Genomic DNA, 16,002 nt, shown 5'->3' with positions numbered 1-16,002 from the left:
TCACGGTAAACGACAACAAGTTGCAGGAGTCGATGAGGGACGGTACATTGCAGTCGATATAAATAAATGAACACTACGATCAGCAGCGTCCACGTGTAAGCAATCTGAAACACCCCTCAGATTGGCCCAGGACAATATCCTTCCCCCCGCTCCCAAAACCGACTTACAATGGCCTCGAATAGTCTAGTGGGCACAGGAATGCATACTCAGTGCAGTAGTGTGGCCCCCGATAGCCGTCCGCCAATACACTAGCCCGTTCTGGGCGCATGGAAACAGTACTCAGGACTTCGTTCGTTACCAAAGACATGAGTGTTACACAGTTGTATAGTGCTGATCGTTCAATTCCCCGTTCGAGCTAAGTCGGTTCCCACTATATCCTTGAACCCGGGATCTTTCGGCCACATGGCCAGACAAGGGTGTGAATCCTGCATCCCGACCGTGGCGAAAGGCCACTTAAAGGGGAAGTGAGACTGGAGCCGGGGTTCATTTAGCGGCATTCTCGTTGTATGGACGGGTTCGAGGTGATACTGGACTCGGCCGTCGGCTAAATCCTCGATACTGGAATGAAGATGAACCGAGCAAGCTTTGCGATGTAGTTCAACTCTAGTTCGGTTCGTTCCATTTCGACGGCCCTCGCCGACCAATTCCCGGTTCATCTCAATTTAAAAACCACGTGTATGGATGAATCCTTTACCGAGTCAGTGAGAAGTTGAGGACTCCGATCGCAGATGCTTGGATCCGAGACTCCGTCCGAGACTCCGTCCGACGGTATCGCGACTTATTGGTACATCCGGGGCTCATTGCATCACAAAGCGTAGACACACATGAGCTACGCGACCAGGCAGAATCCACCAGTTCTGCCTTGCCACTGCTGACGGCCACATGGCCTGATCTTCACACGCTATGTGAAACGTCGCTCCCCATAGGGCCGGCCTGAGGACCTGCATGAGGCGCAGGTAGCCATCCAAGATAGATCTACAGTTGACAAGGGAAACGTCAATCATGATGTGCATTCAGGCCCCCCAGTCTATGAAGTCGGGGCGTCCGACCATATCGGGCGGACGTCACGAGCAGAGCAATTGCCAAGTATTATGATCTGCAAAAAAAAGGGATTCATCAGGCGTAGATTTGACTTTGACCTACCACTCCCACAGCTGATGGCTTTTGCGGCCTTTGCAAGGTACCGTCCAGGTACCATGGACTCTGGCGGTTTCGCCGCTGATCGGTGCGGTTGTGAGTGTGGAGTGCAGGGTGTTCCCTCCCGCGAAGCATAGCCCGGGCCAGTGAAGGACTGTTCAAGGCTCCAGACACCTGTCAACACGAGGTAGTGAACCAAAAGATAACGCGTCCTTATTGACGGCGTTTACCCGAGATGCAACTCGGCCGAGGACTACCAGTTCGAAACCCTTAGTCCTCCCTAGGCCAAGAATCTATAGTCTGAAAACGCTGCACTACTCTGAATCCACTCTACGGAAATCCCGAAGCACTGACAGCGATCGTTCCACCTTCCCCATCGGTCGGACCGTGTAGATCGATCACTCTTCCCGGGCAGTGCTTGGCTCATCCGTAAAATACAAACGGCCAGGTCGAAGACACGGGGTGGAGACCAAGTACAGTAGTCAGGAAATTTCAAGAATTTCCCAATTCAGCTAGGACCAACACAACGGCCGAGAGAAGGATAAAAGGATGGCTTCATCACCAGTGCGCCAAGGCGCAGTGGGAGGTGGGTGGTCGCTTCTCTCACTAAGCCCAGAGGGGATAATGTACAGCCCTGGCATAGGCATGAGGCTGATGGCGCTTGACAGGTAAGGATAGTTACTAGCAGGAGACTGTGGACCCGGGTTGGAACCTAACGGTCATGAACCGTCCTGCTCGAGGTGGGAGAATTTCGGGAAGTAAGGTCAGAGCTAGGGTCGCGACCATTGTCGGAGGCCGGAGGCTTCAGTCCACCGAGACGAGTTATTCAAGCTACTTAGGGGGGGCATGCAATGGAACGAGTCATAAGAGGTGACCTAGGGGAGATTACCAACCTGATTGGGATAATGAAGAGGTTCCCTGATTTGGAGAGAGCACGGAATCCCGACAGTTAGGTTGCGTACCTCACTACTTTAGACTACATTAGCCAACCCACGCGGATCCATCTGAGCAGTCGAGTCTTCATGACCACGCTTCTGCAACTGATATAGAAGCCGTTGGTTGAAGACGATCCACTCGATCTTAGGTGAGATGGAGTGGACTAGTGGCCGCGAGGATGGATTTCGTCGCAGAGATGAAGACCTTCCTCCCTGAGATTGGAAATGGACCCACTTCTTATCTTCAAAAAGCTATGAGCGCGACAGGGGGACACTCACTGTCCCATCTCCAAAAGCCGAGACCACCAAAGACGGTCCACAAGAGCCTCGTTATGGAGATCTTCGTCATGACGCGATTCGTTACGGAGCTTCTCCGCTCATAGGTTTCTGCCTTGACACCCGATAATTTCCGGGGACTCTCCGAGTTGTTGATCTCTCTGTGAAAGCTCGACATGTCGATGGCCAACCTCCTAGGACAGGTGAAAAGCCGGGGGGAGGCTCAGAGCTCCGACCTTTCTGCAAATTGTATAGAGTTCATTTCGGGGAGCTCATTGAATCGGGTACCTTGGTGACTTCGTGCCAACACCGAGTGGCTCCCTGTCGCTGGGATTCAAGTAACGGGATCTGCCACGTCTAAAAAAAGAACCAACACTCAATTGTGAACCTTGACTCGCGACCACCAAACTCACTCTGCAGAGAGCCTTCGACTTGGAGGCTGTACCGTAGGCTATGCTCTATTGTTATGGTGAGGGTCAAATCATCTGTAATCTTCAAGCGATGAGACAGGGGAAGATAATAGTAGGGGCCACTCGATGTGAACGTATGTGCCGCGGGAACACACCTTGCGCCGTACATGGGAAAGGCATGGCCAGCGTGCTAGACAATGAATACAGAAGCCCGCTGCTTGTTCCCGAAATCGAAGTTCCAGTATCGTGCCGATCGGACCGTTCCTGATATCATCTTTAGGTACAGGACCTCGTCATGATCCGCATTATCTCAACATGGCATTGTAACCCTCCACGTGAGGGGAAAGCACTGCACGACGGAACTGGCGCGAACCACCAACCAGAGCACCGGGCAAGCGAAATTACCGTACGTCGACCCTTGTCGAGACTAGATAAGATACAGTTAGGGTCGCGATCAGACGAGGAGCCGAGATGCTATTAACCAGGGGGGAGACGAGCAAACCAGCCCCCCCCTGGGCTTGAAGCTCTAAACTTGGGTCTTGAGCTGTGAGCCATGAGATTTTTGACATTCACGCGCATGCCGCCCGGAGATCTGGACCAGAACGGGGGTTGCAAGGTTGTCTTTTGTGCTGTACGGAGTGTAAAGGTCGGCACGGGACTTCGCACCGACTGCTAAATGGGGGATTTGGTGGGGCGTTCAAAGATTTCCCACGCCCTCGACGCTGACTTTGGCACTATTATACTGCTGATTCGGCAGCATGGAGGTAAGAATGTACGTGAGACTATTGCCCTTGCATGTTATTCCCCATAAGCGTGGCGATTTGCCTCGTGGCAAATGCAGAACGAAGGATTTCTTCCAGAATGCTGGTAGAGCATCGTGTTTCAGGAATGTAGGTCATTGCCACTGGCGCAGATCTGACTACTAGGCCCCCCCTGTAACCGGATGCCATGAGGGCCAGGTTTGTATGCCACGCAGCATGGGGTGCATGCCCGGGCAAATCAAGTCATGTGCAGGATGCAGAGTGCAAGGTGCAGTCAGGGCGCAGGCCCCCCAAAACTGAAAAGAAACAGATTAGGGCATGATGCACACCGTGTTTCTTGGGTTGGTTGCAAAAATGGGGGACCTGAGGCTATTCTCATACCTATACAAACTACGGAGATCGAGTTCCTGACGTTGGGAAACTTCTCGGGCCCGAACAAGGGAATCGTTCATTCACCTCATACGGTAAAGGATCAACAGGAGTGAAACAAGCTACGGGCCCAGGGCCAAGAAGCCCTCTCTGCCTCCTAAGGCGCACTCACAGACCCACTAGGCTGACCCGGACTTTTCCACACCTCAGGCTTTGGTGCCACTTGGGAAGGGGCGCTGCTCTGATCATCCTATGGTCTTTCCGTCCAGAGTATCAACACCAGAATTGCAAATTTCCATGGATCATCTCAAATTGTGAGGGAAAAAAAAAGAATGAAAATAAAGTGAAATAACAGAGCGCCCTGAAAAAAGAAAAGAAATTTCTTTTCAGCCTCAAGAACAAAAGTACAAGGCACCTAACCCATGTTACATGGAAATTCAACGCATGAGATGATGAGACTAACCAATCACTGAGTGAAAGGGCCAGGCTTACCCGCATACTCCTCTCAGGCATAGAGTGCGATCCTGCGAGTTTCCCAGAGCGTGGAGAACCATGACGGAGGGCTGTTCCCCTAGTGGGGCAAACCCGTTGCGTTCCGTGGGAGCTTGGACTCGGGGACTGCCCTAGATCCACCATTTGGAATGTCCTTGTTCCGTTCTTTGTGAGAACTCTATCATGAGAACCCTGAGCATGAGAAGGTTCTCTCTTTTTTTTTTTTTGTAAATTCAAGTTGGCTGAACTAGAAGGCGCCATCCTTTGGGACGGCGGTAGAGAGCACTATCTTAGAACCAACACCGAAGAAAACCCCCTGTTGGCTGTGTCCCTCATGCGGGCGCTGGATCGGCGCCTCACGAGCCGTTGACACGGGTCTACACTGCATGGATACGGTGTAACTTTCTAGTATCGTTTCACGCCTCAGCCGCACTGAGCAACAACGTGGTGTAATTTTAGGATGGGCTTATGCTTGATCATCCCGAGCGATCATCGCCTCCGCGCCCGGGCTTGGTTCCCTTTGATCTAAGGTTAGCCTGTAATTATTTTGGTAAATAATTTCGATTTTATTTTCTCCATTTTTTTTCTCTATTTACCATGATTTCGTCTTATTTAATTCATTTTATTTTGTTTGGGAAGCCGCCTATTCATCCGGATCTGAGTCCAAGCCTAGTCCCCCATCTTTCTATATCAGTCCACCTTCCCCCAGTTGCTGTTTCTCCCAATTACATCACCTACCATTCTTTTCCTATATATCTTACCTTCCTCCGTGTCTGTAGGATGGTCCGGAAGATCCTCTACTCAGCGCAGCTCCAATACTCAGTCCGACAACCACATCGTCTCTGTTCCCAATTCCCCCGCTTCCACATCGCCGTCTCCTGGGCCTCACTCTACTGTATCAACCATGGTCGGCCGCAAAAACGTGCGCCGCAGCTCACAGACTGGCGCTTCCATGGATGTCACCTATACTCCTACCACCCGCCGTATCAGCAAAGCGAAGAAGGGGAAGCGTGTACATGCCTGCGAGTTCCCTGGCTGCAACAAGGTATGCGCCTACTTCAACCGTGATGCGCAAGGAAGCTGACTCTAATGGTACACTAGGTCTTCACCCGCGCTGAGCACCGCAGACGCCATGAATTGAATCACAACCCCGAAGCCTCGTACCGTTGTTCCGAGAGTGGCTGCAAGAAGGCCTTTCACAGGCCGGATTTACTGGCCCGCCACATGGAGAGACAGTGAGTTGCCCTTGGGTCATTTGTGCAAATAATAGGACCGCAAGCTGACAATTGCAGTGAGCTCGAGTCACAACCGGAATCTCAATGGGCTTTACAGCGCCAGACGCCCGTCATTAATGACCCGACTCCCGTTCCCCACTGCTTGCCTATGGATAGCGCATCTCTCCTCGACACCACTCCCCAGCAATCGAGCTCCATGTCGGTTGGGTCTCTCGTGGCTCCTGGCGTGCACCCGGAACTCGCCAGTGACTGCTCTCTGGTGTGGAACGGCATGAGCCTCCCTCTGCAGCAGCGCCCATCAGCAAACTTGTTTCAGAATCACCTCCCCGAAACCGTCGACAGCCCCTTCTACTCTTCGCCTGCAGAGACCTGCCCTTCGCCTCTATCCGATGCAACTTTCTCCCTCCCTCCTCACTCCAGTTCCTCCATTTCCTCCGCATCCGTTTCAGTTATTGAACACTACCCCAAAAATATCTTGAAGAGCGACATCACCTCTTCTCCGCTCCAGATGCATTCACCATTGCGATGGGACGGCCACGACGGCCTGCCGCCTTCACATATGGTGCCCATCTCTCTGGAAGAGAGCTTGGTCCAGCCTCCTGTTCAGTGCCACTACCCTTCCCCCTCTTGGTCCAGCGCCGACTGCTTGCCATACGACGAACATGTGCATTCCCTGGCTCACTTCCAGTCCATGAATTGGAAGCAGTGGGCCATGTGAAAGGATATCGAAGTATCGGACTTTGTTCCGCTTGATGACTTGTGATGAACCTTTTTTCTTCCCCTGCTAGCTTGCCTCGCGCATGAGGCAATGCGCCCTGTGCCGCCGTTCCCCACCGGGACGAGCGCTACAAGTCTCATGAGCATGGGTTTGGGCACACCAGACATGCGCGGCTAGTTCAGAGCTCAAATGCCTCAACGCCATTCGTGGGCCGGAGAACACCGGACCCAGACACCGAGTCGCGAATCGCAAGTCGTGAGCGCGGAGCTTCCGCGGGAGCAACTCAGTGGAGAAGTGTCCCCGCTCCGGGCAAGCGGCTCCACCAAAAGACCGAACAACTGCGAACACAGAGAAAACTTTTTCCTTTCATTTTCCTTTCCCTATCTACCCTAGAAGGTGGATATGCATGTGTGTGTGTGTGTGTGTGTGCGTGTGTGCGTGTCTATGATTTGACGATGCGTTTTGCGTTCTGCTGTATACCCCTGATCTTACTTGATATACGAATATCTTCTGTACATAACTGCGAATTGCATATACAAACACTTGGGCCATTGACTTTAACCGTTTTACCTGGCTTTCACAGTGCCTAGGAACTTAGCGTACCCAAAGAACACACCTGGGATCAACATCAAAGCAACATGCAAGGGTAATACTTGATAGGTTACTCCAACTCAAGTACCATGGTTGACTAGATCGCCGACATCCACGGTCGCATTCAACGGCAACGCGGAGACTCGGCATCGTAACGAGCAAACTTAGCCTCTTTGTCGGACGTTCCGGGATTTGTCCGTCCGACATCGCATCAAGGACACGATCACGAGGCTAAACAGAAGAAAAAAAAAAAACAAGAAAGAAAGAGACAACTTACAACTCTACAGCTCGAGACACAAACTCCACTTGCCAAACGCCAAACGCCAACCGTCAAAAACCCCAAACCTACTTCGAAATCTCAGGAGTTCGCAATTTCGCGAAGGAAAGATCGGTCGATCTCCGGCCCCGTGTCCGCGCCAAACAAAATGGGTCTCGACCCGATTCCCCCGTGCCTTAACTCAAACCCCCCCTGTAAATTATATTAAAAGGAAATTACCCCTGCGGACCACGATTCTGTGGTCCCCATTGTAACAAGAAGCGTGAGCGGCCAAAACTAGTCAATTCGTTAAGCCGTTCTAGGTCAAGTGGGACGCTTTCCTGTCACGTAGACTGCATAAGCGTACCAGGCTTTCATGACTCTCCTAGAGGCCCTTAGTTTCTAGGTATGATGACCTATGCCTAGCCGAGATAAGCCTGTTAACATCCACCTTAAGCGATGGACTCATTTACCCCCTGTCCGGAAATTGTCAAGACTGACTTAGCGTATGACTCAACGTGGTAGTCTTAGTCGAGTTCCACGTTCGTTCTCGTCAAGTGCGAATGAATGCAAAGAAACAAAAACAAAAACATAGGGTTCGGTTAGCCGTGTCCATGATAGGTTCAGCCCAAGGGCCGGACCGCGCAAAGGCCCAACCGAGACCATCTCGGCTCGAAACGGTGGAGGCGGGCGCCCGTGTCGATCAGGGGGGGGGTTTTGTGTCACGAGGCTCTGTCTGGCTTTCTACTTGCAATTGCTTCTTTTTTTTTTTCACTTTTTCTTTTTTCGTGGGGTGAATTTTGGAACGGGTTCACGGTGGTTTTGGGGTTAGTGGGTTGATGGTGTCGAAGTGGGTTTGGGACCTTCCTGGTTCGGTATTGATGTGCGCCCGCCGTGGCGCGTGCTTGGTGGAGATGTGATGAGTACAGCATCTAGGTCTAGTGGAATGTATGTTCTTATCTTCTCTCTTGTCTTGTTAATCGTATTGAATGCTGGAATTGAGTACCTCGGAGGTCTCTTTGCTGTTTCGCGTTTTGATTTGAGCCGCATGCACTGAGTGGCCAGGTGTTGTGGCCGATTTGCCCCGAGGTCGTGCGGCTATAAACGGAATCGCAGTGTCTTCTAGATACCGGCCCGAGGTATCATGAGGGATTTGATGAATGGATGCTACTAACGAATGGATACGTGGTTTTGAATTGTTCATAGAATTGGGAGATTCATTATTCGGTCCAGAACAATACGCTTTGCGAAACGCCGTGCCATCCTTGAGTAAACTAATAGCTTTGAAAATACAGCGTTCACGAGATAATCTTTTAGGCAGACTTGCCCTCCACATGCTCTTCGTATTGAACTTGTTCTTTCTTCTCTTCAATCTTCTCAACTAGCTCACGCTTCGTATCCTCCCCTTCAAACAGATAGGCCAGCTCCTCAAGGGTGGGACCAGCTGTCTCAACGAAGAAGAAGTAAACGACGAGGAAGACGATGAACACCCATATATCATAATAGATATAGAATTTCCACCCAATGTTTTTCAGTCCAATAGGGTTGACGTAGCTTCCAAAGATAGATGCTACTTGAATCGTGAGTAGAACGAATGCCCACGTCTTGGCTCGCATTTGAAGAGTGACAACTTCGAGAGGGTACGTGACAATAAGGTTGGTCCACGCAAAAGTGTAAAACGCTTGGAAAAAGAAGATACAAGCGATCACAACACGGCCGGCGGTTAATGAATTGTGTTCCAGGTATTGTTGAGCGGCAATCGTCCACACAATGAAGGTGACGAGAACGCCACCGGACCCGGTAAGGAAGAAGAAGCGGCGGCGGAATCGATCGATAATCAATGTGACGAAAATGGCGACAATGTATTGCCACAATGTGACCATTCCATTCACAAGTGTGATTTCGTACTCCGTCTTCAGGCCCGTGTCTTTGAGAATTTGTGTGAGATAATTCGAGACAAGCAAGTTACCAGAGCTTTGGCTGAATACTGCAGTCGCAAAGCAGAGAAAGATGCGCTTGAGATTAGCTCGAGAAGAAAAGAAGTCTTTCCACGTCATGTTACTCTCGACTTCTTTATCCAGAGCCTGTTGGATCTCGGCACACTCGACATTGACCAGCTCGGAGTTAGGATCGCACTCCCCGTGATACTTGATTAGTATTTGGCGCGCTTCCTGGTGGCGGCCCTTTGCAATCAGCCAGCGAGGGGATTCAGGACAGAACCAAATCAGACAGAATTGATATGCCGAAGGAACGACTTGGATTAAAGTTGGAAGCCTCCAAGACCACTGGCTAGAGATTCTGTAGCAGCCAAATGTGGCCCAGGCACCAATGACATATCCAAGCACGATCGAAGTGTTGTAGAAAGTGGTGATTTGAACACGCTCCTTGGGATGAGATAACTCAGTGACCAAGACAGGAGCACCCATTTGAATGAGCGAAGATCCTACGCCCAGCACGATCTTCCCTCCAATGTACATGTTCAACGACGTAGCAAAGAATTCAATGATCACGCCGGTGATAATGATGACGGACCCCAGTGCGGTTGGTAAGCGTCGACCAAACTTGTCACCGATCCAACTCAGGAATATGAAGGGAATCACGCCGCCAATGGCATTGGCCGCGCCGAAGAAGCCCAACTTGGCACCTTCGGGATGTCCGAATCGGTTTTGCCAGGATTCCAAGACCTGCATGCCATTCGTCATGGACTAGACTAGTTTAGACCGTATTTAGACCAACGTTGGAGAACTATGAACTTACCCCGTCGATACCGAGCGCTGCACTTGCAAGCAGGGAGGATGTTAAGAGAAAATAGAGCAAAATTCCATTTTTCCGGCGCCAGAAAGGCGGCATCGAGTCCACATCGATGGACGTGATGATGCCCTCAGCCGCATGGGCAGCAGCAGGAGCCATTATCAGCTATAGGAATTTGCGATGCTCTAGGGAATAGACTGGGCTCAATCGTCCAAGTGGAATGCAGTTCTGTCAGTTTGAAGGCATTCTCGCAGTTCTTATAGAAGTGACAGCTCTATTGGCAATACGAACATCCCAACATCCCTAAACTTTCGGAAGGTTTGAAGCACACGTGGTGAGGAAAGAACTTGCATTGCGGGGAAATGCCCCGTGGGGAAGTGAAGATTTCATTCGGGTTCCTGGCGGCGAAACGGGGAAACGGCGAAATGCAAAACTCGGGTCGAGTCTTGACCAGTAAATCGCCGAAACTATGCGGGATAACCCCATCTAATAGTTTCAGAGCTAGCTGTCTGCTATGAGCTTTCCCCAAGATTTCACATTTTTTTTTAACTTGAAACCTTCGCATCTCAAGTGTCGATTTGCCTTTTCCGAACAAACCGCAAAGACGCGCATTATGTCTCCTATTCCGCTGCCCAGCGATTTTGAATGGGGATTTGCGACAGCTGCCTATCAAATTGAAGGAGCTGTCGATGGCGATGGTCGAGGGAAGTCAATTTGGGACACCTTCTGTCATTTAGAGCCTACTCGGACCAAAGGAGCGAGCGGAGATATCGCTTGCGACCACTACCACCGCTTTCAAGAAGATTTCGATCTTCTCTCACGATATGGTGCTAAGTCTTACCGATTCTCAATCTCTTGGTCTCGGATCATTCCTCTGGGTGGGAGAAATGACCCTCTCAATGAGTTCGGCATCGATTTCTACCACAGGCTCATTGATTCCTTGCTTGCTAGGGGCATTATACCGTGGGTCACTTTGTACCACTGGGATCTCCCTCAAGCACTTCACGACCGATATGGTGGATGGCTGAATGTGGAAGAGTCACAACTTGACTTTGAAAGATATGCTAAGGTCTGCTATGAGCGTTTTGGAGACCGGGTGAAGAATTGGATTACTCTGAATGAGCCTTGGATTGTGTCCATCTTTGTAAGTTTATTGGCTCAATGATTGACCCCTCACTGACGGACCGGTTGAGGGTTACGCTACTGGTGGAAATGCGCCTGGACGAAGCAGCATCAATCCACAGTCAACAGAGGGTAACACGGCCACGGAGCCCTGGATCGTGGGAAAGTCCTTGATCATGAGCCATGCTCGTGCTGTCGCGCTGTATAACAGAGAGTTTCGAGCTATCCAACGTGGCAAGATTGGTATTTCACTCAACGGCGATTATTACGAACCCTGGGACAGCCAAGATGAGCGTGACAAACTCGCTGCAGAACGCCGCATGGAGTTCCACATCGGATGGTTTGCTAACCCAGTCTGGTGAGTATTGTCTCGAGGTGCCCCATTTACAGATACTGATTCATTCGGTAGCCTGGCACAGGATTATCCTGTCTGTATGAGAGAGCAGCTCGGTGATAGACTCCCCATGTTTACACAGGCGGAAATGCATCTTCTTCAACAGGCCGATATGGACTTCTACGGCATGAACTACTATACTTCTCAGTTTGCACGTCATCGAGATGAACCTGCGTCCGAGAATGATTTCCTGGGAAATGTTGAAGAGTTTCAGGAAGACAAGCAGGGCGTTTCAGTCGGCGAACCAAGTGGTGTTCATTGGCTTCGCTCGACTCCTAGTCTTTTCCGCAAGCATCTGACCCGAGTATACCGGAAATATGGCAAGCCAATCTATATCACCGAGAATGGATGCCCATGTCCGGGTGAGGACAAGATGGCCTGTGAAGAGGCCGTCGAAGATAACTATCGGGTTCGATATTTCCAAGACCATGTCGATGCAGTCGGCCTGGCTTGCAACGAGGATGGCTCAGATATTAGAGGGTACTTCGCGTGGTCATTGATGGATAATCTGGGTAAGTCTCATCTGGCAACCATTGCTGCATCTGGTGAACTAAGTCTTTTAGAATGGTCTGATGGTTATGGCGTTCGATTTGGTGTCACTTTCACCGACTACGATACTCTGGCAAGAACGCCAAAGAAGTCTGCCTTGCAATTGAAGGGCATGTTCGACGAGCGAATCGGTGCAGTGAATTCCCAAACTTGGACAGAAAGTGGCGAGTCATCTCCTCTTAGGAATGACAGGGCACGAATTTAAAGCGTCTTATGTGTGAGATTGTTAGAATCATTTCACAGATTGTCATGAATTGCGAAAGACTAGAATGGAACCAAGATAAATGAATTGCATACTTTTACTCGATAAATCTCACCTCTTTCTCGGGATTGTGAACCCGAATTTAGCAATAATTAGGCAAAATGTTGGGGTAAAAGCTCGCTACTAAGACCTCGACTGGACATTCCCCGCTTCGACATCCCGCGTCGGCGAAATTCAAGACGCGGGGGGGGGGATTTGACCGATGCTAACGCCCAAATGTCAGGGTCCTTCCTCGACACATTTCTCCGTCACTCCAGATCGCATCGCCGTATCAAATTTGATGGCAGCTTCCAGCCCTGCCAGATCTCGAGCACCGGCCAGAGCGTGTGATCGATGCCGACGGAGAAAAGCAAAGGTGAGCGCCAAGTGCAACAGAAATTGCCCCGGCCAAATCTCAACGGCTAGAGTAACGCTGAAGTAGTGCGACTGCTCGGATCTATCGTCAATATGCAGCAGTTGTCGATTATCGGGAGAACCATGCACGTTTAATTTGCCGCTGGCTAGACGAGGACCCAAGACAAAGCGACATAAGTTCACCAGTGAGGCACATCCAAGTTGCCTGGATAGCCCCACGGCGCCTTCTTTGGATCTCTCGGGACGTAGTCCTAACACTGGTCTGTGTATCACCCCAACTGCCGCTGCAATATCACTTGATGCATGGGGCTCCAGTCTTACAGCTGTGGATCCCGCGCTCTCGCCCGAAACAGCTCATACTGTTCGAACTTCCATCTCCGAGGCCGCTTCTGCAAGGGCCATCTCAGCCGTACAACGATGGCAAGATCTAGCACATGCACTGTACTCACGAGATCCATCGGCAAATCTAGAAAGAACTGTTAATCACTCTTTCGAGCTGTTCTTCCAGTATCTCTTCCCATTGATCCCACTTGTTCATGAACCCAGTCTTCGAGATGGACTCAACTTCTTTGTTGCCCGGAGAGATAACACAACGGCGAATAGTCTGATGTACGGGCTCAATAGTCTGAAGTATCCAGAATTGTGGCCAGATGTTACTTTCACATTGATAACGGCTGTCTGCGCCGAGGCAGCATTCCTTCTTCCGAAAAGCATCTTCCCAGAAGGCGAGAGCATCGCGGAGATTTTCCTTGAAGCTTCTCGTAACTGCCTGATCACGTACCTGGAGTCTGATCTTGAATATCCAAATGCCAATTCTGTTGCGATCCGTTACTTTCACTCCAACTGCATGCACGCAGCAGGCAAACCACGACTGTCGTGGCATATATTCGGCGAAGCTACCAGATTGGCACAAGTGATGCAGATGCATGAAGAGGAATCTTTACAGGGTCTCTCGCCGCTCGAGGCAGAGTTTCGAAGACGTGCATTCTGGATAGTCTATATTGGTGATAAATCAGCCGCAATCTTGAATAACCGGCCAATCACCATTCACAAGTTCTCATTCAATTCAGGAATCACCATTGGATATCCCACTGGAATTGAGGATGAGAATGTCCTGACACCGAGAAAGTGCCGATCCAGATGATACAAATACTCGAAAGAGTTTCATCGCAGGCTTCAACGCCAATATCCGGCTCTGGGAAAGTGCATCGGATTTGCTCCTGGAGATGCGACTGATAGACCAAAGCAAGACAGTCAACGGTGTCGCTCGTTCGGCCCCTACAGCCGAGGAGAGGTACCGATTGGATCACCTCTACGTGCTTTTCGCCACCTCGCTCGATAACTTGCCCTCACTGCTACAACCAGACAAGCTTGTGATGAATGTCGGCGAAGAAAGCAGTCGACTTAGTAGTCTAATGAGACAATGTGGTATTCAAGCGGCAAATCTTTACGTCTCACTACACTGTCTTAAGATGGTGATTACACAGAAGTTAGAAGAGTTCAATCATTACCCACCGACACGCAATGACATATTGTTACTGAGAAAGACCGATATCGCACGCGACATGCTGCGTGTCATTTGCGATGCTCCATTCTGGACATTGCAGGTGAATGGTGAACCATGTGTAAGTCTGTTGCCTCACACACCATAGGACAAGACTTTAATTATCGAGCAGGTCGAAAAGATCCGGCTTATTGGAGCCAGTCTACTTGAGATCATTGATCAGCATGAGAGCTCACCACTATCTGTTAGAGCGCGGAATGATCTCTCGGTGTTACTTGACATTTTGACCCGACTTGACTCGAAGGCATCGGATACTTTGCGTCGATTAACGTATTCCACCACCTTCCCGCCCACACCACCTTCCCGCCCACCCACCCACCTACTTCTATATTTATGAAGCAATTAAATAACCACAACGCCTTTATATTCAATTTAAACCTTCTCTGTACAGAAATTAGCCCTATGGCCAGGCCTTCTGCATACGCTGCATGCATATTGACGTCTGTTGGTCTGACTATTGGTGGTTAAAGCCTTCCGGGTGGGCATTGTAGAGACCACCCCGTCATCTTCTATATTGCTTAATAGACCAATGCCTTGCTCATGGGCTTCAGATATAGCCATACCTTCAGCGCGTTCTATCTGCCGTTTGGATAGAGATCTTTTCTGTATTTGCTTCTTGTTCGCAGCGCGTAGATCTCTGACTTCCTTCTCTAATAGAAGCATACTTTGCATTACCGTTTCGCATGCTTTATATGCTTGATTGATAATGTCTTTGGTAGGTGTTGGTGGGCTTTCCGACCGATATTTCAATAGCTTCTTAGCCGATTTAGCATGCTTCGATAGCTGGGTAATATTCCTTGGTGTCTCAGGGCAATAATTGCTTGATTTGCTAGTAGGTCGTTCCGCATTTGGTGTAGGTGACCGAATTAGAACATTAAGCTTCGATAGCACTGGTTCTAGATCTAACGGCACAATACCAGTCGCTTTGAAGGCATTCACAATAGTATTAACCTGGAAGGTATCCTGGCGCGCGCGTGGGTATGCCGTAAGAAAATCAAGCTTGTCAATAAGGTTGATTCCTAGACGCATTTGCTGGTCGACTAAGCGACTGTATGATCGCTTTAGAACAGCGAAACAGCCAACATCTAGTGGCTGTAATAGATGCGAGCTATGCGCAGGCATACAAAGAGGTATGATATCGTTCTTCGTGCATAGTTGATCAAATTCGGGCGTAAGGTGGCTGCCATGACCATCGAGAATTAATAGCCTGTATCGCCCACATCGCCGGCCATTTGTTAAAGGAATAAATAGCTTTTCAAGCCATCGAAGACCAATTGCATCAGTAGTCCACCCATTGTCGCTGACCTCGATACGCCAGTCACCAGGGACATCGGCACAGAACCAGGATTCGATAAAACGTTTGCCTTTAAATATAATCATCGGCGGTAAAGACCAGCCCGTAGCATTAACTGTTTCGATTGTAGTCACCCATTCGCGATTGCCTGGCTGCAGAACAAATCTACGGCCATAGTATTCAGCTCTGGTGACTACCTTTGCGGTAGAAACAAGGCCCATTGCGAAGCCTGTTTCGTCAAAGTTATAGATATCATCAGGTTGGATACCATAGCGCGAAATAGTCTCTTGCAATAGGCGAAACCATGCACGTATAATCCGGGGATCTTCTTGTTCCGCACGTCGATAGTCATACCGACGCGAGAAGCGTGATTGAATGGCCGGTGTCCGGCTAATATATCGAGTAACCCAATTTAGGCCAATTGCATCAACACCGCGGGCTGCAAGCAATAAGTTGGCCATATCTTCCACCGTAGAGTGCCTCAGGGGCTGCGCCGCGAGCATCCATAGAGAGGATCCACTGGGTAAGCGTA

The 16,002-nt window shown here is 50.0% G+C and overlaps 3 protein-coding genes across 3 annotated transcripts; 2 read left to right on the top strand and 1 right to left on the bottom strand.

Moving 5' to 3' along the window:
* Positions 1 to 5,284: 5,284 nt before the first annotated feature.
* N7477_009997 (Zinc finger C2H2) lies at positions 5,285 to 6,333 on the top strand (the record flags this gene model as incomplete). The annotated part of the gene is made up of 3 exons (XM_056971658.1): positions 5,285 to 5,425; positions 5,482 to 5,615; positions 5,673 to 6,333. The coding sequence occupies 3 exons, from the start codon at positions 5,285 to 5,287 to the stop codon at positions 6,331 to 6,333; spliced, it is 936 nt and encodes a 311-aa protein (XP_056818637.1).
* Positions 6,334 to 8,493: 2,160 nt separating this feature from the next.
* Positions 8,494 to 10,090, bottom strand: N7477_009996 (putative MFS hexose transporter; the record flags this gene model as incomplete). The annotated part of the gene is made up of 2 exons (XM_056971657.1): positions 8,494 to 9,885; positions 9,938 to 10,090. The coding sequence occupies 2 exons, from the start codon at positions 10,088 to 10,090 to the stop codon at positions 8,494 to 8,496; spliced, it is 1,545 nt and encodes a 514-aa protein (XP_056818636.1).
* A 454-nt stretch (positions 10,091 to 10,544) lies between these two features.
* N7477_009995 (uncharacterized protein) lies at positions 10,545 to 14,264 on the top strand (the record flags this gene model as incomplete). The annotated part of the gene is made up of 7 exons (XM_056971656.1): positions 10,545 to 11,075; positions 11,125 to 11,411; positions 11,463 to 11,959; positions 12,011 to 12,132; positions 12,546 to 12,613; positions 12,763 to 13,723; positions 13,773 to 14,264. The coding sequence occupies 7 exons, from the start codon at positions 10,545 to 10,547 to the stop codon at positions 14,262 to 14,264; spliced, it is 2,958 nt and encodes a 985-aa protein (XP_056818635.1).
* Positions 14,265 to 16,002: the final 1,738 nt, after the last annotated feature.

The sequence above is a fragment of the Penicillium maclennaniae genome (genome assembly GCF_028827695.1).
Source record: "Penicillium maclennaniae strain IBT 15551 chromosome Unknown utg000008l:1.0-3552695.0:1.0-3555053.0, whole genome shotgun sequence".
NCBI lineage: Eukaryota > Fungi > Ascomycota > Eurotiomycetes > Eurotiales > Aspergillaceae > Penicillium > Penicillium maclennaniae.
Note: the sequence above shows the minus strand (reverse complement) of the source record. Positions and strands in the feature narration are given on the sequence as shown.